Raw genomic sequence first — 21706 nt, forward strand, 5'->3', positions numbered from 1 at the left:
GCCGCATTCACTGCATCGAGCGAGCCACGCGTCGGCTGCACGAACCCAAAGTCAACACTTTAGCTGCAATCAACAGACAAAAAAGTGATGCCGAAGTAACCACATAATGATGCAGACTTGTAAAAAGTCTGAATTCATGTTTCGTCAGTGATGACAGGAGGAGAATCTCAGCGGCGATTTCGCGGCTTTTCGCGACACAGCGGCTCTAGGATATCTCGCCCGAGTTGAAAAATGTAGGCAATTGAGTTAAGTTCACGTATCCGTGCATCCGTGTCGTGAATTTCGGGTTTCCTCACGTATATTCCCGTATACGGGTTTGGTGTGAACTCTTTTAAAAGACTTCGTACAGACGAGCTCGTCACATCTCAATCGACCTTCTCCTTGATCTTCTACAGTGACGTCAGCAGCGGGTTTTTCTTCTGAAAAGTTCAGAGATTTTCAACTTGAACTGTCTTTCTCTGCAGACGGCCTCACTGGGAACACTAACTTTACAGACGGCAGCGTCCAGCCTCAGACGTTCGAGGCTCATCTGAGTGAGGTTCCATTCAAGGTTCAATACAGATACAAATACGCCAAGAACACAGAGCTTTGCATCGACGGTACAAACGCGGTCGAGTCCTCGTTCTCCGGATGCAAGAAGAGAGTTCACGAAAGTCTTCATGAAAGGCTCTTCATATCTCTATGTGAGCATGTCCTTCTGTCCGTCTCCGCCCGCCTCGGCCCTCAGCGGCTCCAGGTCGTCCTCGGAGCTGCAGGCGCTGTGCCGCCTCGCCCGGGAGAAGAACCTGCGCCGCGGTTGGTGGGCGCTGAGGTCCAGCAGGTCGAAGGAATCGGAGGAGAAGAGGCTGTCCTCGCTCACCACGCTGGAGGGGCGGCTGCGGCGGCCCTCGGCGCCCCGGAGGAGCTGCTGCAGGGCCTCGGGGAACGTCGCCGCGGGGGCCGAGCGGAGCTCGTCGGGGAGATCCAGACTGCGGGAGAACTTGCCGTTGCGCTTCAGAATCCCCTTCCGCCTCCTCACCGCCTCGGCGCGCACGGCGGGGCTGTCGTCTGCCGCCGGGAGACAAGGGCGCTGTGCGTCCGCCGCACCGCCTTTCACCTCGGCGGAGGTTGAGCCGCGACCCGACTCCCCTCCGCACAAGTTCTTCAGTATCCCCTTCTTGGGCATCTTGGATGAGGGCTGACTGAAGGCGGAGGCAGGCGGCGGGCCGGCGGACAGCACATCGGCACGCATGTGGGAGAGTGTATGCGTTCGGTAAGGCCGGGGCGCAGCGTGGCCAGAAGGTGAGGGGTTTTCTACAGGAGCGCTGGGAAAGACCGAGTCGAAGCTCCTCTGGGGTTTCAGGATACTTTTGGGTTTCTTTCTCTCAGTGGTGGAAGTGGAGGAAATCGCACCGGAGGAGGCAGCTGCGGCACAAACGCCGCCACAAGCTCCCAGTGCAGTCTGGGGGATTGTATTCTCCTTGCGTGACTTCCTCAGGCTCGACATTCCCCCTCGGAACCTTCCTCCTCCTCCTCCTCCTCCTCCTCGGTCGCTCTTCAGAGGAAAGCTGAAGCAAAAGGGGTGTGGCGAGAGCTGAGGCGGACAGGAGGCGTCTGAGGACAGGCACGCCGGGTCGACGGCCATGTCGCTGGTCGCCGCGACCCGACTCTGCCAGTCGATGTAGCGGGCCAGCAGTGGGGAGGGGCACTCCTGGTGTGGGGGCGAAGGGCAGTCACACACGCTCTCTTCAAAACCCCAGTTCACCCACCAGTGGTTGGCCACGTCCTCTATCGTGGCCCGCTCGTCCACGGCCACCGCCAACAGCCAGTCGATGAGAGCGCAGGCGTCTGGAGGGAGCAGAGTCCACGTTATTTACAGGACGGGGTGGATAGGAAACACAGTGTCGACGGCGGCGCCGTGCAGGGCTACCTGAGGGCGGGTCGGGTCTGCGGTAGCGACCCTGGCTGATCTGCTCCGTGAGCGCGGCGTGGCTGGCCCCGTCGAACGGCATGCTGCTGTACACCAACGCGTAGAGCAACACGCCCAGCGCCCAGCAGTCCACCTGCAGCACACACACAACACGTCATGCACGAGAAAACCCACAAAAATAAATGCATTCAGGCTTCGATTTAACACAATGAGGTGGTGCTTTGTTTGGTATCATTTTAAGTGTGCCAAAAAGGACATTTTATAAAAATCTTCCAGACCCTGCAGGGAGTCCCTGAACCAGGAAATGAGTCGGCTTCTTTGTACTTCCTGTTCCCTCGTCTCTAAGTGAATGTGTTGTTTTTGGCTACGTGTGTAAACAGGTCTGTGTTTGACACAAGCTGAAGAGATTTTAATGTTTTGTTCTCTGATATTTAAAACGGGTCAGTGAACCCATCTGGTGAATCTCAACGAGTCTAAAGGAGACGACGAAGCGTCCTCACTAGGACACTAGTCCTTCTTCAGCTTAGTGGAGGAGACATGAAGTCATGTGACCGTGATGGAGTTCCTCTACAAACCAACGTTAGCTTCTTACTTTACACTTCCAACATCATTAGAGTTAATTAGTGAAGATTATCTTGATCAACTAAAAGGTTCATAATAATGTTTGTTTGCCATAAAGCTAATTTTTCTGGAACAAAATCCCGGTGGACGTTTGTTGCGCCAACCACTGCAAAGCTAGGCTAAGCTAAGCTAACCTTCTGCGTTGGCCTACGAAGAATATGCCATGCCTGCAGCATTTAGTGAATATGTGTTTATTAAAGAGAAGATCGTAGTGGCGACCCACGGAGAATCATCTCTCGACTCACGACCGACCACTTTATGGTTTAGGTTGGTTCTGGTTGGTTGTGGTTGGTTTTGGTTGGTTCTGGTTGGTTGTGGTTGGTTCTGGTTGGTTGTGGTTGGTTCTGGTTGGTTCTGGTTGGTTTTGGTGCATTGTTCCAGTGGGGCATCCTTGCAGCATTTAGTGAATATGTGTTTATTAAAGAGAAGATCAAATCACAGGGAACACTATGTTGGTGTTGCTTGTAGTGGCGATCCCACGGAGAATCATCTCTCAGCCGACCACTTCATGGTTTGGGTTGGTTTTGGTTGGTTGTAGTTGGTTTTGGTTGATTCTGTATGGTTTTGTGGTTGTTTTTGTTTGGTTTTGGTTGGTTCTGTTTGGTTTTGGTTGGTTGTGGTTGGTTTTGGTTGGTTCTGTTTGTTTTTTGGTTGGCCCTTGTGTGCTGACTCACCTCTGGCCCCTGGTAGGGAAGTCCTTTCACTATCTCTGGGGCAGCATAGAGCGGACTTCCACAGTACGTCTGTAACAGAATGCCCCGATGGAAGTGATTGGAAAGACCAAAGTCAGCCAGCTGCAGAGAAAGAGAGAACATCAAACAGTGTGCTTGTAAGTACGTTGGGCTCTTCATTACTGCAGCTGCTGTGGCAACTACACAAACAACTAGTATATATTCCAAAAGGACATTATAGTGTAGCTCAGTACCTCCCGGAGGATATAACAACAAAACCGTGTGTCTAAAATACAACCCAAAACTACAGTACGATGTTTGGTTACATCTTTGCACTATTGTTTTCTTAGTTAACTTAATTTAATTTTTTTTATGACATTTTTTAAATATATTGTGCATTTTTATATTTAATATTGCTCTATTTGTACGTATAAATGCTGCTGGAGCGAAACAATTTCCCCTTGCAGGATTAATAAAGTATCCAACGTGTGGACACACAAACAAAAGGGTCACAGATGATTTAACTAGACAACATTCTGGACTAATCAGTCAACACTGAACCCTTCATAGATTCGCTCCCTCACAATATCCGGATTCCTTTTCGGTGAGCGAGCTGCAAACTCTCAGCCGTGTGGCAAAAGGCAACAACAACTGAACACAACTCCTTTTAGAGGAGCCACAGATAGGCGTGAGGAAAGAGGAGCCGGGCCAAAAACATCCGGGCTGCTTTCGCTCACGTGACGGAAGAATCACTCACTCGAGGCGCCGCTCTATCTGGAGAGAGCGTTAACGCTATCAGCCCCTCTGGTGTCAGAGATACTCAGCGTGACAGCTTTATTTCCGTGGAACGCAGACCTCACAGGCGGGAGATGACATCGTGTCTACGAGCTGTTGATGTTCTACGTGCGGCAGTGTGTGTGTGTGTGTGTGTGTGTGTGTGTGTGTGTGTGTCCTGCAGGATAAATGTAATAAAAATAGAACAGTAGAACAGACATTCCCGTTCAAGTTGTCATTGTTATGTGTGCCGCTGTCATGTGGTACAACTACACTGACTTACTGCAAATAAAGTGAGTAAAACTTAACGAACTTAAAGCTTCATCCTCACACTCTCTCTCGTCACCGAGTAGGAAAACACACTGCAGTCAACAGATGAGCGACAACTCGGTTCGGCTTATTTTATGCAACTCCACCGTGCTTTGATGCTGCACTGGAAAACATTAAAGCGTGTAAACAAGCTCTGATAGAAATCCCAAAAGACAAGTATGGACCAGGAAATGAACAGAATGTGTGACTTTTAATTACAGATCAGATCAATTTAATAACAAGCATATTTCTGGGTAGAACTAAAACCGGAGTGGAGCAGACATTCCCGTTCAAATCAACGCAGCAGGACGGTCCGAGCGGCGGCCATTTTTTTGTGCACCGCGGCTAACGTCTGTATAATGTAAGCTGACAGATGGCAAATCGACTCACTGAGGTTTTGCATTAACGACTAAAACGAGCAGCAAATAAGCAAATAAATGTGCTTCATCTACACTGCTATCGCCAAATAAACGACAACTTCGTTTGGCTCATTTTCTGTAACCGATGTAGCATAAAAGCACGGTGCAATCAAACAAACTAGCTAAGTAGCTAGCGGACAGCTGGCTAGTTAGCTAGCTTGCTAACTCCACCATGCTTTAATGCTACCGCACAGAAAATGAGCCGCACAGCGGGCTGGACGAGGACGAGCTACCTCGCTAACTATCCAGCTATCCGTCCCCGGAGCTGCTCTGTTTCTGGAGAGCTGCGACGTCACTTTACGGCATATTTTTTTTCGGCATAGCAACTAACAATAGAGAGATGCACGTTTGCTAAACCACAACTTTGTTTAATGCATGTGTTATTGAAAACATATACACATGTTAAAATACTTTATGAATTGGACCAAATAAATAAATTCAGGCCGAGTTAACAGGCTCTGGTTGGTTTCAAACTAGCCACAACACGTCATTTCCTGCTGTGAGAGGCCGATGCGGTGAACCACAGGTTTGTGATGACTGGAGTGTTTTCTCTTGATGGACACGCAGAGCAAACTTATATTAAAACTATTAAAAACCCTCCTCATGGCGCGCATGCCACTGGATTCCCGGCATTTCCCCGTTCGGCCGTGCACAGCTCCCTCAGGAGAGGGATACCCAAATAAGGCCAACGAGACCTCCTGGGTTCTCTCATGGAAGTACGTTGGTGCTGGTTCAGCTGAACAACGCACTAAAAGGACTGTGGGACGTATGTTCTGCATGTGTACTTTGTTAGATAATCACTACCAGCAGCACTCTAGTGAAGCTTCATTCCAGGATCCTAAATTCAGCAGCGGTGGAAAGAGACTGCTCAAGGTCTCGGCCTTCACATTCCTGAAGGTGATGATCGGAGGATCCATCATGATAACGAAAGATGTGTTTGATGCTCAGGTCAAGACTTTCAAATATTTTCCAAAACATGCATCATTGTCACAGTTTGGATTGGGACTTACCTTCACATTGAACTCTTGATCTAGAAGGATGTTCTCCAGCTTTAGGTCTCGATGCACAACACCGTTCTGCAAGAGAGGAGAGACACATGAGGCCCTGAGCTGCTCCTCCTCCCGTCTACACGGAGAACCCTCTGCACGCAAACATTAAGACTGAAGGGTCGGAGGTTTGTAGTATAAACCCAGCCAGAATGGAACGTTTTATTTATCCTTTTATAAAAATTAACAATCCACTCTTGTGTTGCAGGGCTGTTTAAGGCGCTTTGCTTGGGTTGATTCATCTGATCACATGGGAACCCACGAGAGGCCGCAGAGTCCAGACTGCTCTGGAGCCGAGTGAAGAGGACCACTGTCGCTTTAAGAGGTTCACTTGAAGGGAGAATGCAGCTTTAACACATGAAGCATAGGCTTCTATACAACCAGAGACCCTGGTGGTCAGGAGAGAGAATGAAGCTATAGGACATGAAGCATAGGCTTCTATACAACCAGAGACCCTGGTAGTCAGGAGAGAGAATGCATCTTTAACACATGAAGCATAGACTTCTATACAACCAGAGACCCTGGTGGTCACTAGAGAGAATGCATCTTTAACACATGAAGCATAGACTTCTATACAACCAGAGACCCTGGTGGTCACTACAGAGAATGCATCTTTAACACATGAAGCATTGGGTTTACCATCCGTATATTTCCTTTGATCTGTAAATGGTAACGGGTCTACGGTGAATCATTTAAGTTCAGGACTAAAAGGGGTTTTACTACCCGTCCCACGGAATATTTTACTTGCTTCGACCTTTAAGTCCAACGACTTCACAACAAACGTTTTAAAGGCCACACAAACTGTAACAAACAAATCAAGCAGCAAAGCTCCCGTGAGGTATTCATGCGGCTGGAAATCCATTCATCTTGGTGTAGATTAGTCAGTGATCATCATCATCATCGTCATCGGAGCGTGGAGGTTTTTGTTACGACAGGCGAGATAGTCTCCCAAGCACCTCGGATAAACGGATGAAAGCGTTTTCCATGCTTCATCTTTGGTGAATGAGAAGAGACAATCGTTCTAGTGACTGTGACCACCCAGGGAAGCTGCAGGGAAACTTCAACTCTAAAGCACCGGCAGTTTCTCTAAAAGCCGCCAGAATGGCCTCCGTCCTCTCTTCAGCTGATGACATCCTCAATGACAATGTTTTGTGCACAGTATGTACAGTATGTGAGCCTGTGTGTGTGTGTGTGTGTGTGTGTGTGTGTGTGTGTGTGTGTGTGTGTGTGTGTGTGTGTGTGTGTGTGTGTGTGTGTGTGCAAGGCACAGAGAAAAAAAACAGAAGACAAAAATCTTCTGTTTTATTATTATATATTATTCTTGCTACTTTTAGATGAACAGATTCTGAGAATAGCTACCAAAACAAAAAGAAACGACTGAACTATTTTGATTCTTCTTTTGAAGCCGGTGCCCTGCATACCTCAGAGGCACATTCAATAATTCATTCATGCTGGAACATTCATGTCTATTTTGGGACATATTCGAGGGCATTTAAGGAGCATAACATCTACGACAGGAGCTGAAAGGTAATCTCTGGCTCCTCCATGAAGCCCCTCACGATAAAATGCCAAAATAAAAATGAAATAAAAACCAAAACATTTCTTTCGTGTCTAGCTCAGCTGACTGCAGGGCACCGAGCCTCACTTCCTCACTTCACGGATTTATTGTTTTCTGTCCTCGTCTGATTTAATTGTTTTGTTTATTTCTATATATATTTTTCATATTTTTATATTTTTTATTATCTTTTATTATTTTCTATTTTTTTTATTTTTTATAATATTTTATTTAAATGTTGTCTTTAGTTTTATTTATTTTTAACTTACTTTTTAAATGTATTTAATGTATTGTCTAGTTTAAGGTAATGTGGAACTTAAACTTAAACTTAAAATAAAATGATTGAAAGAAAGATCCTCACTGCACTTCGTATTAATAGGATTTATAATGTCTGTTTCCTGGCACGGCCGTTGATTTAATGTACACAACAAGAAGTGTGTATGTGTGTGTGTGTGTGTGTGTGTGTGTGTGTGTGTGTGTGTGTGTGTGTGTGTGTGTGTGTGTGTGTGTGTGTGTGTGTGTGTGCATACCTTGTGGCAGTAGTGGACGGCGGATGCGATCTGTCTGAAGATGCTCCTGGCCTCCGCCTCCGGCAGCCGCCTCCTCTCCTGGATGTAGTCGTACAGCTCCCCCCGGCTGGCGAACTCCATCACGATCACGATCTTGTCCCGGCTCTCGAACACTGCAGAGGACACGGTGAGGACGAATGTGTTTGTGTGAGACATTTCAGACGACCAAAATGTGACAATTAGGTTCCATGAAGTGACAATTAATTGTGAGAGGTTAAACCCCTTGAAAACTGTGGAGCCCATATGGGGAATATGGCAGATATTGCTATAAAAACTGTATAATTCACTTCTTCATTTACTCATAACCAGTAACATATAGACTGATATTTACACATCTGAACACACAACTCACATTATACTCTTTTATTATAACCAAAATTATTCAAATAGCCCTAGTGGTTGCAGAGGTGCACCTTTTTTAGTTTGGGTATGCAATTTTCGACACCCACGGACAACGCCTTAGTAGAGGCCTGTCAATCACAACGTAGCCCCGCCCTCAAAGATACCCTGCTGCTAGGTGGGTTCTAGATGAAACCCTTGGCATATGAAAGGGTTCTCGGTAGAACCCCCTGGACCTTCAAATGGTGGAAAGATTTTTGGAAGAAACCTCCAGAGAGGGTTCTGGGTGGAACCAATGGACCCGAGAAGGGGTTTCCATAGAACCTGTCATAGGGGGTTCTGGGTGGAAGAAGCTCCATCGGGCTTTGGACAGATGGGGAATAAAAGAGGCAACTCATTGTTGTTTCTTTGGTCTTGAAGTAGGATTTGTTGATAGAAAGTCTGTAGGACTTTCTCTGGAACATTCAGAGTCTCTTGGTATTCTACGTAATAATGACCCCCCTTGGCCCTGTTGGACGTGTGCATGTCGGGTCTGCAAACTCACCTTCGTGGAAGCGTACGATGTTGGGGTGCCTCAGCGAGGCCGTGATCTCGATCTCTCTCTGGATGTGAATCCGGTCCAGGTCGTCTGTGATGCGCTCTTTGCGAATCGACTTGATGGCCACCTGAGAACGAAGACGCACCGTTCAGTCCGTGCATGTCACCACTTATCAGTTTGTCTGTTTTCACAGATCTGGTGCCATCACACACAAATTCATGACAGTGAGGAACTTATATCTGGTCCTGAAGGACACCAGAACCAACATTACCACTTTAGTCCACAGGGGGCACCAGAACCAACACTACCACTTTAGTCCACAGGGGGCACCAGAACCAACACTACCACTTTAGTCCACAGGGGGCGACAGAACCAACACTACCTCTTTAGTCCACAGGGGGCACCAGAACCAACATTACCACTTTAGTCCACAGGGGGCACCAGAACCAACACTACCACTTTAGTCCACAGGGGGCGACAGAACCAACACTACCTCTTTAGTCCACAGGGGGCACCAGAACCAACATTACCACTTTAGTCCACAGGGGGCGACATAACCAACACTACCACTTTAGTCCACAGGGGGCACCAGAACCAACACTACCACTTTAGTCCACAGGGGGAGACAGAACCAACACTACCACTTTAGTCCACAGGGGGAGACAGAACCAACACTACCACTTTAGTCCACAGGGGGAGACAGAACCAACACTACCACTTTAGTCCACAGGGAGAGACAGAACCAACATTACCACTTTAGTCCACAGGGGGCGACAGAACCAACACTACCACTTTAGTCCACAGGGGGCAACAGAACCAACACTACCACTTTAGTCCACAGGGGGCGACAGAACCAACACTACCACTTTAGTCCACAGGGGGCGACAGAACCAACACTACCACTTTAGTCCACAGGGGGCAACAGAACCAACACTACCTCTTTAGTCCACAGGGGGCGACAGAACCAACACTACCACTTTAGTCCACAGGGGGCAACAGAACCAACACTACCTCTTTAGTCCACAGGGGGCGACAGAACCAACACTACCTCTTTAGTCCACAGGGGGCGACAGAACCAACACAAAGTGACAGTTCCTTGTCGTAGCTTTCACGCTTTCTCTTCCCTCACACATCGAGTCCCTAAAAACAGTGAACAAACAACAATAAAAGCTCAGTTTGTTTATTATTTGCATGAAGCCGTGCATGGAAACAAAGACATGCTGTTGGTATAATTATACAATCACTCTGTGGGCATTAGAGGTGATTATGAGGGTTTAAGAGCTGGACGTGTGAGAGCAGATCCTGTGATCTGAGCACGCTCAGAGGCAGGAGGTTGACAGCTGCACTGTTCACACTCCGCTTCCTTAATCCCAAACACTCTGCACCCTGATGTGCACCCCGACCGCCGGACACACACATGTGCACCAACACACACACACACACACACACACACACACACACACACACACACACACACACACACACACACAGCATGAGCCCCTGAACCACTCTGTATAGGGTTACTGTCAGCACCATGGCTCCATACAAGGACAAGTAAACAGACATCAAGGTGTCCTATTGAGAATATGAGCACTACTCGACAACACAAAGTTGATATAATGTGCAGATGAGGCTGCAGGACTTTGTAATGGTTTCTCTGCTAATATAATTTCTGCTTTTTTTCATGTTGAAAGACTAATTTATGAGCACATCACTGGTACACACAATATTTAAAAAGGTGTTTTTATGTTATTCTTTGTGGAAATTCAGTTTTACACATCTGTTGATTAAAGCGCGGCTTTCTCTATAAAACAGTTTTCATTTCCGCTATCCACCATGGAAGGAATAACAACCATTCTAATGGTATCTCCGTGGCTTTACTCCGTGAAAACAGTTACTATTTCTGTCATTCACCTTAGAAATAACCACTAGTTCTGCTTTATACTTGTTGAGGAAGTCCCACACACGTCGGTACATCAACCGCCCCGTGTCTGGGTTCATAATATTATCCGTAGTCGCACACAGCTCCGACTCCTCCAGGACGAGTGTCAGAATGAAGCCGCTTCCAGCGCTCCTTCAGCGGACCGGCAGCAGTCCCATAGTTCTGTGTAATGTCCTGAATGGAGAGCAGGCCTCGACCCGGGGTCACGCAGCTCCAGCATTCTCAGCTGCCCGGGAGAAGAAAAAAGAACCCGTCTACGAGACACCGGAGGATACAATTCACACGCTCCATCAACCCCGATGGTTACGCAACACAAACACACTCCGGGGAACTCTCTGGAATGAGCTGACCTCCAACTGATGGTCAGCGAAGGGGAACGTTCAAGCTTCCAGGAACAAGTGCTGAAGAAACGGGGATTTTGCTCACATCACCAGACATTCCAGTCCGGCCTGATGGCCAGGGGTCCTGGCCGCTTAGGCAGAGACTGGGCTGCAGATAGTCGGTGGTCTAAATACCTGCTGGCTGGGAAAGCGACGTGACGAAGGGGAGAGTTTGAAATAAGATGCAGGGAAGAGGAAGGACAGGCGGCTAGCAGGACAGCTGAAAGGAATGGAGGAAGTTTGTCAAAGTATGTAGAAAGCTTGTACTTTACTGTCCATCTCAGCTCTGTGATGAGCATTCAGGCCGGATCAGTGGAGCACGGAGCAGAGAGACGCATTGTTCAGCCCTCAGGGCGCTGAGAGACACGCGTGTGCAGAGGAAGTGTGTCTGTGTGTGGATGATCTCACCCGTGTGCATGCGTCATGTCACAAGATGACCGCTGAAGTATCCTTCTAACGAACAATGTCTCATTGTTCGGCCACAAAATGTGCTGCGTGTGCAAAATCGGCCCAAAATGCCAAAGTGTAACAGGATGCATGGAGGGAAAGTAGCTGTGTGTGTGTGTGTGTGTGTGTGTGTGTGTGTGTGTGTGTGTGTGTGTGTGTGTGTGTGTGTGTGTGTGTGTGTGTCATGCAGATTTTATTTTGCGAATGTGTGCAGCAGAGGTCCGGTCAATCCAGATGCACAACATGCACAGAGAGATGATGACGTCCTTTAAATGGAACATTTATAATTTCTCTCCTTCTTTTTTATTGCGGATGGCTTCATACACTGGTTGGTTCACAACAATGATTCCTCATTGCACACATCTGACTTATTGCAGACCACTTCACCGGTAGAAGAGCAGACTGGAGCTCTGGAGAGGACGGCTGGCTAGTTAGCTAGCTAGCTAGCTTGTCTCTCTCCAGAACTGGTTAGTTAGCTATCTAGCTAGCTTGTCTCTCTACAGAGCTGGCTAGTTAGCTATCTAGCTAGCTTGTCTCTCTCCAGAACTGGTTAGTTAGCTAGTTAGCTAGCTCATCCCTCTAAAGAGCTGGCTGTTAGCTAGCTACCTGTCGGGATCAGTTTATATAACTAGTGTAGCATTACAGCATTGTGCATTTAGCAGCTCTTTAACTAGCCAGGAGCTAAATGAGTATGATTTCACAACTTGATGCTTCATCCGCACACACAAAGTAGGGAAGCGCGTTGCTATCACAACTCTATTGTGATCCTTTTTCTGTCGCCGGCGGAATCACCAAGCTAGCTCAGTAGCCAGCCGCCGCTAGTTGACTCGCATATTCCACCGTGCTTTCATGCTGCATTTAGTTTGCAATGGTTTGTCTCTGAAGAACGACGCCCTGTGCACACGAGAGTAAACGAGATATCACTAATTCAACAAGTATTATGACGTTTATGTATTTTGGGGAGCGTGTTTTGCTGTTTCTATTTTGTTTATATGTTAATTAAAAAGTAGTTGCCAGCGATGGAAGCCAAAAAGAATTGGTTCTCAAAACCTGGCAAACCCTTCCCGTCGAGCCCCAAGTGAGCTCCAGCTCCGAGTGGTGACCCGGCATACCGGAACAAAGCATCCTTTCCTTCCACTTCCTCCTGAACATCAGCCACCAACAACTCAGGCACACTCTCAAGTCAACTCTTCACCGTCATGGCAAACATACGTTCTCCTCCTCTTGTCTTCTCCTCGTTCTCCTCCTCTTGTCTTCTCCTCGTTCCCCTCCTCAAACAACACCCCCCCCCCCCCCGGTCTCGTTTCTAAAAATAACGTCCGTTTTGTTTCAAGGAATCCTTGGTATGTGCCGGCTGTACCGGCGCACAGAATTCAGCATTCTTTCCTCTTGTCCCACCAAACCCACTAGCCCTGCACACACACACACACACACACACACACACACACACACACACACACACACACACACACACACTGCTGTCTCTCTTTCTCTCACAGATCTCAGAGTTAAAGTGAAAGCAGGCAAAGCAATCGAGCCGGTCTCACTTCCATCAGTCTGACTTTCTTTGTTGGAGAGAAAACACCAAAGAGAGAAAGTCAACAACAGCGTTTTGTTTACTAAAGAAACGAGGAGGAGATGATCTGTCTCTTTGTGCTCCGTGGGATTAAAATCTGTCTGCAGATATTGAACCCACGTTCTGTTTTGAACCTGGGTACTAAACGTGTGTGTGTGTGTGTGTGTGTGTGTGTGTGTGTGTGTGTGTGTGTGTGTGTGTGTTGGAGGTCCTATTGTAGTAACTTTATCGCCTTGTTCAAGTGCTGGGTGAGTCAGAGCAAAGGCATCTCAGCCTGGCAGCACAGGAAGCATCATGAGGACACACACACACACACACACACACACACACACACACACACACACACACACAAACAGACACACACACAGACACAAACACACACAGACACACACACACACACAAACAGACACACACACAGACACAAACACACACAGACACACACACACACACACAAACAGACACACAGACACAAACACACACAGACACAAACACACACAGACACACACACACAGACACAAACACACAGACACACACACACAGACACACACACAAACAGACACAGACACACACACACACAGACACACACACACAGACACAAACACACACAGACACACACACACAGACACACACACACAAACAGACACAGACACACACACACACACACAGACACACACAGACACACACACACCACACAGACACAGACACACACATCCAGGCTCTTAATTCCACGTCCCTATTAATAATATTTCATATTCTTGGAGCAACAATACATATGCATGTGCACAAACTCTCTCTCACACACACACACACACACACACACACACACACACACACACACACACACACACACACACACACACACAGACACACACACACAGACAAATGATCTATAAAGGTTCTAGTTGGAGGTTAGAGGTCAAACATTTCCCATCACCATTATCTGCATGCTTCATTTCTTATCATGTTTTTTAAAGTGCGCGTCCTGCGCGCGCACGCCGCTCTCCATCACTCACCGTCCTCTGGCTCGCTCTCTCCACCGCCTTCCTCACTTTGCCGTAAGTGCCTTTGCCCAGAGTCTCCATCACCTCGTAGCGGTGCTTCAGGTTGTGCTTGTGCTGGTGCTTCTTCACATCCGGGGTCTCCTGCGTGGACGCCGCGTCCCGCTGGCCGCCGGGCGCGAGGCGGTCGCTGCTGTTCATCGCGCCTCTGCTGTCCGCCGCGCGTCTGCCCATCCTGTCCTGCGCAGCACCACCTGTCAGGAAGCAGCCTTCCACCTGCTGGGCCGGACCCCCCAGAGTACGTTGAGCTCTGCGCACCCAGCAGCTGCCCACATAGGTTCGTTACCCGTCCAGCACACCCAGAGAGCCCATCCGGTGCGCTGCAGCAGCTCCTCCTCTACCCTCCCCTCCAGAAGGCGCAACAACAGGAGCGATGCGGGACCACATGGTCCGGAGCGATGGGCGGAGCCTCCCCCCTAACATAAACACATCCCGGCATCTCTGGGATCATTCCGGCTCTCCGAGGTCCCCGGATGTGACGGCTCAGCCGCAGCGGAGGATGAAGGGATGAGGCATGTGAGGAATGGGATGCGGGGTTAGAGCGCAGAACCACTGGAGTCAGAGAGGAGGAGAGAGTCCTGTTGGTTACATCCATTTGTTTTACCAGACCTGCTATGACCACACAGAGACAGAGATGGGCAAAAGTACATGATATAAAATAGAAGATACACCTCAAATAAATGCATTAAAATAAAATACAAAATACTGGGGCCAGAAAATGTATTTGAAATACTGGAAATACTTTTTTCTGGATTGTCCGTTTTCTCACAAGTTGGTATAGCAGAGCATTCAGGTTTGGGTTATATACTTATTTGTGTATATCATGTACACAAAGCTCTGGTGAACACTACAAAAAGGAAGAACAGTCACGGAATGTTAGTCTAACTAAGCAAAGCTATTAAAACAACAACTTGATTGATTATATATATTTTTACTTATGGGATTTAAATCTCGATAAACCCCAGCGCCCTTTCTTCATCAGGAGGTCTTCCTCACTCTCCAAGTCTTCCTGCTACCATGAATCGATACCAGAGCCTCTGATGTGACGTAGCAAAATAAACTGCACGGCCTTACAAGAGCATATAAGTCCATTTCACATGTTTACAACACAATCCAATCATAAATATTAACATAAACCATGAATATGACTCGAGAGAGCTCCCCAAGTTATGGAAATATGAATTTTCATATCCCTAACTTGATGCTACACATGATTGCCGCACCTTTCTGGAAAGTCTACGACCTACAGAATCCACCAATTGCGCCAAATCTTGTGAGATAAAGCCTCAGCAAGATATCAACCACATTCCAGCTAGAAAACTGAAATATGACTTACATTATGGAAGACATTATACTTGCTTGGTATGTTTCGGTGCATCTGCTTGAGCAGAGCCCCTCTGTTGTGGAACCAGAGGCGTTCAAGGTCCAGGAAGAAAGTTAGAGCATGTTTGCTGTCAAGGACCTAAACCTACGGTACACGAAATGTGCACTAAATTAGTTACTACAAATGTTTTACTTCACTTAACCAAAGTTCAACTTTGCAGAGATGATGTTAACACATAGTGCTGTTTTATAGTAGAAAGAAAAGCGATGCTATGCATAATTAAAAAGAGGAAATACATCAAGGAAGTTTCTTTTTTTTTGACAATTGTTTCTTTTCTTTCCTGTGTTCTATCATCAACCAATACACCAGTAACACAAAATTGTTATATCAACCTCTTCACTAGTCTCACACATGCGTTCTGTATATTATATCTTTTTAAATGATTAAAATAGCCCTTCTGGTTGAGGAGATATTCTGTATTTAGTATGTGTATGAAGAACCATTCGGAATTTCAGAGAAAAATGTCTGGGGCTCAAGCGGAGCTCATAAACTTTGGCTTTGTATCAACAAGAAAATATTCATCACATATGAATAACATCACAGATTAGGTATATGTTTACTTTAAAAGCAACATATAGAATTAAAACCAGTTGTACACAGGTAAAGAGCCTCAATACATTACTGTATATCAAGTTATGCACAAAAACATTTATAAAAATAAAAGGTAATTTGAAAATCAGTACAAAAGTAACTTAACAAGTGAGTAGCCTACTTACTTCTCTTTTACTGTACATTGACCAGTGTCATGGTAGTCTACTTCTTTCTCTCTTACATTGGCCAGTGTCATGGTAGTCTACTTCTTTCTCTCTTACATTGGCCAGTAGCATGGTAGTCTACTTCTTTCTCTCTTACATTGGCCAGTGTCATGGTAGTCTACTTCTTTCTCTCTTACATTGGCCAGTAGCATGGTAGTCTACTTCTTTCTCTCTTACATTGGCCAGTAGCATGGTAGTCTACTTCTTTCTCTCTTACATTGGCCAGTAGCATGGTAGTCTACTTCTTTCTCTCTTACAGTGTTAAGTGCCTCGTACAGGTTCACACTGATATCTTTTTGAGATAATAATCCTTCCATTTTGGTTCTTGAGACCCAACCACTGAGTAGCCAGTTTAGTTCCTTTTAAGAACAACTAACATTTTTAAAATATTTCTGTTGTTAACCGCCTCCTGTGCGGATGGAACATTATCCCTGCAAACGAGAACAGTCTCTCAACCGGAGCTGAAGAGGGGAGGGTTGTGTTAAATCAAACAAAAAGGAGCTTGATGAGTGAACAGTTTTTTGATTCGTGGAGAAAGTATTTTGAGTATTTTAAATCCAAAATGACTCCACTCTAAAGTATTTTGTTACAAATTACGTTATATTTTTTTATCGGCCCTATCAAATACAAATGACAAAATACTCAAAAGTAATTGAAATACGTATTTCAAATACAAGTAATAAAAATACCGCCCATCTCTGAATAGAGACGTGTGTGCAAGAAGGGTGACAGGACCATACACAAAAGACTCTTATACGTTGGTTGGCTATATTTATTATTTTATTTGGTGCTTTACCAATCAGAAACACTTCGGCTTGATGCCACAGCAATGCTCTGGATTATAGAGAACCTATAAAGAAATAGTTTATATTTCGGGGAATATGCTCATTTGCATTCTTGCTGACTGTTGGAAGAGAAGAGTGACGCCACTCTCACATCTGTCTGTTCAATGTGAAGCTGGTTAGCTTAGCTTAGCACAATGACTGGAAACAGAATCAGCATATTGCCCAAATGGCAAGCTTTTCTTTTAAAAGGCCCAAAACATGTTGTTGTTCTTGTTTCATGGCGATGACGTGATCCATGCCTGGAGGAAGTGTGTTTCTTTTTCATCATGACCACAAGCAGTCTATGTTGCCTAAACCCAACCAGGCTTCCACCAGAGTGGTGGAGGACGACAACACGTTCACACAAAGAGTTTCTGTGAAGTGTATTTTCCAGAAATAAACCATTTGGTTGTGATGGTATGAGGATTTGTTGATGGGAAGTTACAAACTACCTACAGACCAATATTGACCTTTCTGTTTCATGCAACCTCCTGGCTCCGAGCTGCTCCGACCAGGCGGAGAGGAGTTGGGGTGCGATGAGGTCTCGAGGGTTGAGGTTGGCCACCAGACGGACGTCATAGCTGTCATGCACGGCTGCTCGTCTTTCCACCACAGGCCACACATTGTCGGCAGGGTGCATTTCCAAAATCTCCTCGGTGATGATCTCATGCCTGCAGTCGCGAGAGACAGTATGCAAGTTATGGCCGACCGACCTCTAATTTCCAGGGATACTGCCTGTAAGTAAGATGGCATTACTTAAAGGAACAGTGTGCCACATTTAGGGGACGTGTTGGCAGGAAGGGAATATGATATTCATAAGCTTGAATCAGTCTCTTGGAGAAAGTGCTCCGCTGTCCTGCAGTAGGTGGTGGAGAGGGTGGTCCGGTTGTCCAATATGGACAATCATTTCTTCAGTGTCCTCCTCTCCACCACCTGTTCCGGATAGTCCTGTTTGCAGCCGATGATAGAGCCGGCCTAGACTTATTACTTCATAATAATTACTTATTACTTCCTGGAGTGCTTCATCCTGGAGTGCTTCATCCTGGAGTACTTCATCCTGGGGCTCACCTGTCCTTGCCGGGGTCAAACTGAAAGACACGGTAACTCAGCTCATCGCCCGGCTGCTGCTGAGGGAGGAGGAGAGGGAAAGTTGGACAGGTAGAGGAAGAAAAAGGTGAGAAGTTGAGGTGAGAAATGAGATGTGGCTGAGGGGAAACGATGACGCACTGAGAAGGCTATAGAATCATGTATTATCTTTGACTGTAAGACATTTTTATCAGCTTCTGTGATGAGCAATAAAACGAAGAGACAAAAGCAGAAGAAATGTATTCCGAGCAGTATTTCTGGATTGTGCATTGAAGTGTGGCGTGATCACATTTGATTGACAGGGCTGGCAACAAAAGCAAACCGCTCACATTGTGATTCACATAGTTAAACCACCAGTGGAATTATAATCTGTGACAATGCGTTCCATTTTAAGAACTCATCATATGTTTATTTATCTGGTGAGTTTACACAGCCCTCTACAACAGACACAAAGGCCGCAGTACACAGAAAAATGGCCGCCCTGCTACGTTGATTTGAACAGGAATATTTGTTTTTCCTGCTTCATACTTTGGTATTGGGTTTCTAACAGAACATGTTAACATACTTAAATGGTAAAAAAAAGCTAATGTTTTGCAACCAGTGTAGCATTAAAGCATAGTGGAGTTAGCAAGTTAGGTAACTAGCTTGCAGTCCACTAGTTAAATAGCTAGCTTGCTAATAACCGAAAATGAGCGGAAACAAAATTGCCGCTTATCTGACGATAGCAATGTGCAAGTCAGGTTAGTGGATACAGAAGTTTGCCCGCTACAAAGGACGCAATGGTAACGGTACACATAAAAATGGCCGCCGCTCTGACCGCCCTGCTACGTTGAGTTGACTGGGAATGTCTGCTCCCTCCTTCTTCTATTCATGCAGCGCGAGCATGCACGAAATTAGGAGCCTATAATAAATAAAGCTTTATGAAATTGAGCCGTCCTTCATTTAATGTGTTTTTTTTTCAACTGCGACATGTCAAAATGTCTTACGTGAAAAAGGCCTATTCCCCAAACCAAACCAAACCAAACCCATCCTTCCATCCACCAGATGGCCCTCTGGCCTCTCCCACGTCACCTGACTGCCCCACCTATCGACACACCTGTTCCCGCTTCCCCCATCCGCTCTGCATCTCGTTTCCTCGTCAGCCTCAGTTCCATTCGTTCCCCTCCAGATCGTCAAAGTGATGCCTCATGCCTTTGCGTTCGAGGCGCCGTAGGTTTGTTATCTGCATTCCTTAACATGCTACCTGCCTGTTTTTAAAACGTGCGTATACTGGATTTTTTAGGACGCTGGATTCGTTTGCCTGTTTGAACTGACTTCCTGGTTTGGACGCGTGTCCACCTCACGCTTTGCTCAGCTTATGTTTCTTATCTATCTGCTCAATTATCTGCATTTGGATCCTCACTGTCACCAGCTGGACCTCTGCCCAGAAATAAGGTGATATCATGTGGATGGCGCTAAGACAAGCAGCCGCTCAGCCCAGTCAGAGAGCATTTCTGAGTGTAACAAAGTGTTTTCTGACCCAGAAGCATCTTAAAACCACCGTCCATGACCTCCAAACCAGAGAATGTGTTCCTGCAAGACAAAGTTGGAGCTGATTTCTTGTTGTTTCTATTTTGTTTTGGGACTAGAGGAGAATATCACACGTCTCTCATAGAGACTCATCTCTGTCTTTTATCTTCAGAGAAATAGTTACTGGATGAATGTCCATTAGTGGAGACGCTCCTTTTGCTGGGATACAAACTGCTTCTGCTTCTCACTAAAAAGGTGAGACGGTGTCATCAAAGAAGACACTTGACATGATTGTCCTCATGTGTCCTCTGTTGGTGTTCTTCTCTCAGTTTCATTCCCATCCAGGTTCAACCCAAAATAAAGAGAACGCTGTGAGTTCGAGTCCTTGTTTTACTGGATGACTTGGTGTCAAGCAAACTGTCCTTTTAAGAACTGAGCAACAGCGCCATCTTGAGGCCATTTGGTGCAGTTGGCCAAAAGTACCCATGTGCTGTGTACAAGAGGTACACAAAGTACTTTTACAACTATTTCAGAAAAACTATCAGAACCCGACGTAGGTTTTTCTTCTAAACTTTCAGATGTTTAATTTGAAGCTTAAATTAACTTGACATATGTCAAAGATCTGCATATGGGAAAATGGCCACTTTGCTTTGGCTTTTGCTGACAACACCTACACTCCATTACACACACACACACACACACACACACACACACACACCTTGACATGACTGATGTTACTGACTGCCACACTCCGTAAGGGTAACTATTTCGTAATGTAGTCCGAATAAACATCTTACGTTACCCTCAACTGTTGTCAGGGCCTAAGAGCCGGGTCATGACAAATTGGGGGCTCGTCCAGCCTTTTTCCCGTTTGTGTGGTGGATTAGTAAGACTGGGAAGGTGTAGTTGTCTGCTTTCACACGGGCGTTTGGGTGAACTAAACAGTAAAAACTGGTCTGGAGGTTGGTTTTCATCGTAGCCTATATTTGCATGTGCAGATTTGTATTGGATGTGTGTGCTTAAAGGTTTGTCTGGAGCACTCTCAGCGCGCTCCTTTGTTCCTTTGTTACTTGGGCCGTCGGTAAACTTAGCTGCTCGTGTGCTCATGAAAGGGAAAGGACAGCGTATAGTAGTAATACCTGTAACTATTAGGGTCAGGGTCAGGTGTTAATAAGGGTCAGGGTCAGGTGTTAATAAGGGTCAGGGTCAGGTGTTAATAAGGGTCAGGGTCAGGTGTTCATAATGACTACCGAAAGTGATGAGCTAACACTTTCACTGCGGTTACCATTTACAACTGAGAGCGCTAAACAAGCGATTAAAAATGTGCTTCTGAATAAAAAGCAAGGGAGTGTGTAAGGCGTCAGGGAACGAACCTCCACAACCACAAAGCAACGTTGTGTGTGTTTACTGTCTATTGTTCAGCAAAAAACACAAAAGGTCAATTAGAGGGAGATTCCAGTACGAATTGAAGACAAACCAGTTGACTAATCACTCAGAAGAACAGGGAGTGTTTTTTAGTGGCACTCTTTGAGTCAAAAATAGACGAGGTGTGTCCAGTAGTTGTTCTCCTTTGTCCTACCAGGTGTGTGAGGAAAATGAAAGTGAAACTATCCACGACCTGTCAATCACAGGCCTGTGTTGATCTTATGAAGAAGAAAAACTTGTTCACTCGTTATGCACTGGGTGTGTTTTTACTGGTACTCTTGGATCATAAAAGGACATGGTGTGACCAGTTTATGTTTTATCAGGTGCTTAATGATTCCATTGGCGTGTTTTCAAGCCATTCCTGTGTAGCTTTGTCTTCCTGCTTGTCCTCATTGGGCCTCTATGCAAGAACAACAATCCGTTCTTATCCTAAATCTCACCTTCTGTTGTGAGGTTTGTTCCTGCAAGTGATCCAAGTTTGATTTATTAAACCCTCTTAATTGCACAAACTTCTCATTTCATCCTGGTGAATACCACCTGTACAGACGTTCAGAGCTGCATCATGACCAC

General features: G+C 46.2%; 1 protein-coding gene across 1 annotated transcript; it reads right to left on the minus strand.

Annotated features, from left to right (window-relative positions):
• Positions 1 to 288: 288 nt before the first annotated feature.
• On the minus strand, positions 289 to 14327 carry LOC306743511 (NUAK family SNF1-like kinase 1; the record flags this gene model as incomplete). Its single annotated transcript, XM_079226027.1, has 7 exons — positions 289 to 1827; positions 1910 to 2042; positions 3205 to 3324; positions 5714 to 5779; positions 7835 to 7986; positions 8757 to 8877; positions 14109 to 14327. 7 exons carry the CDS (start codon positions 14325 to 14327, stop codon positions 680 to 682), a joined length of 1959 nt encoding a protein of 652 aa, XP_079082153.1. The 3' UTR covers positions 289 to 679.
• Between the last annotated feature and the right edge of the window lie 7379 nt (positions 14328 to 21706).

The sequence above is a fragment of the Taurulus bubalis genome (assembly GCF_910589615.1).
Source record: "Taurulus bubalis genome assembly, chromosome: 11".
Classification (NCBI taxonomy): Eukaryota; Metazoa; Chordata; class Actinopteri; order Perciformes; family Cottidae; genus Taurulus; species Taurulus bubalis.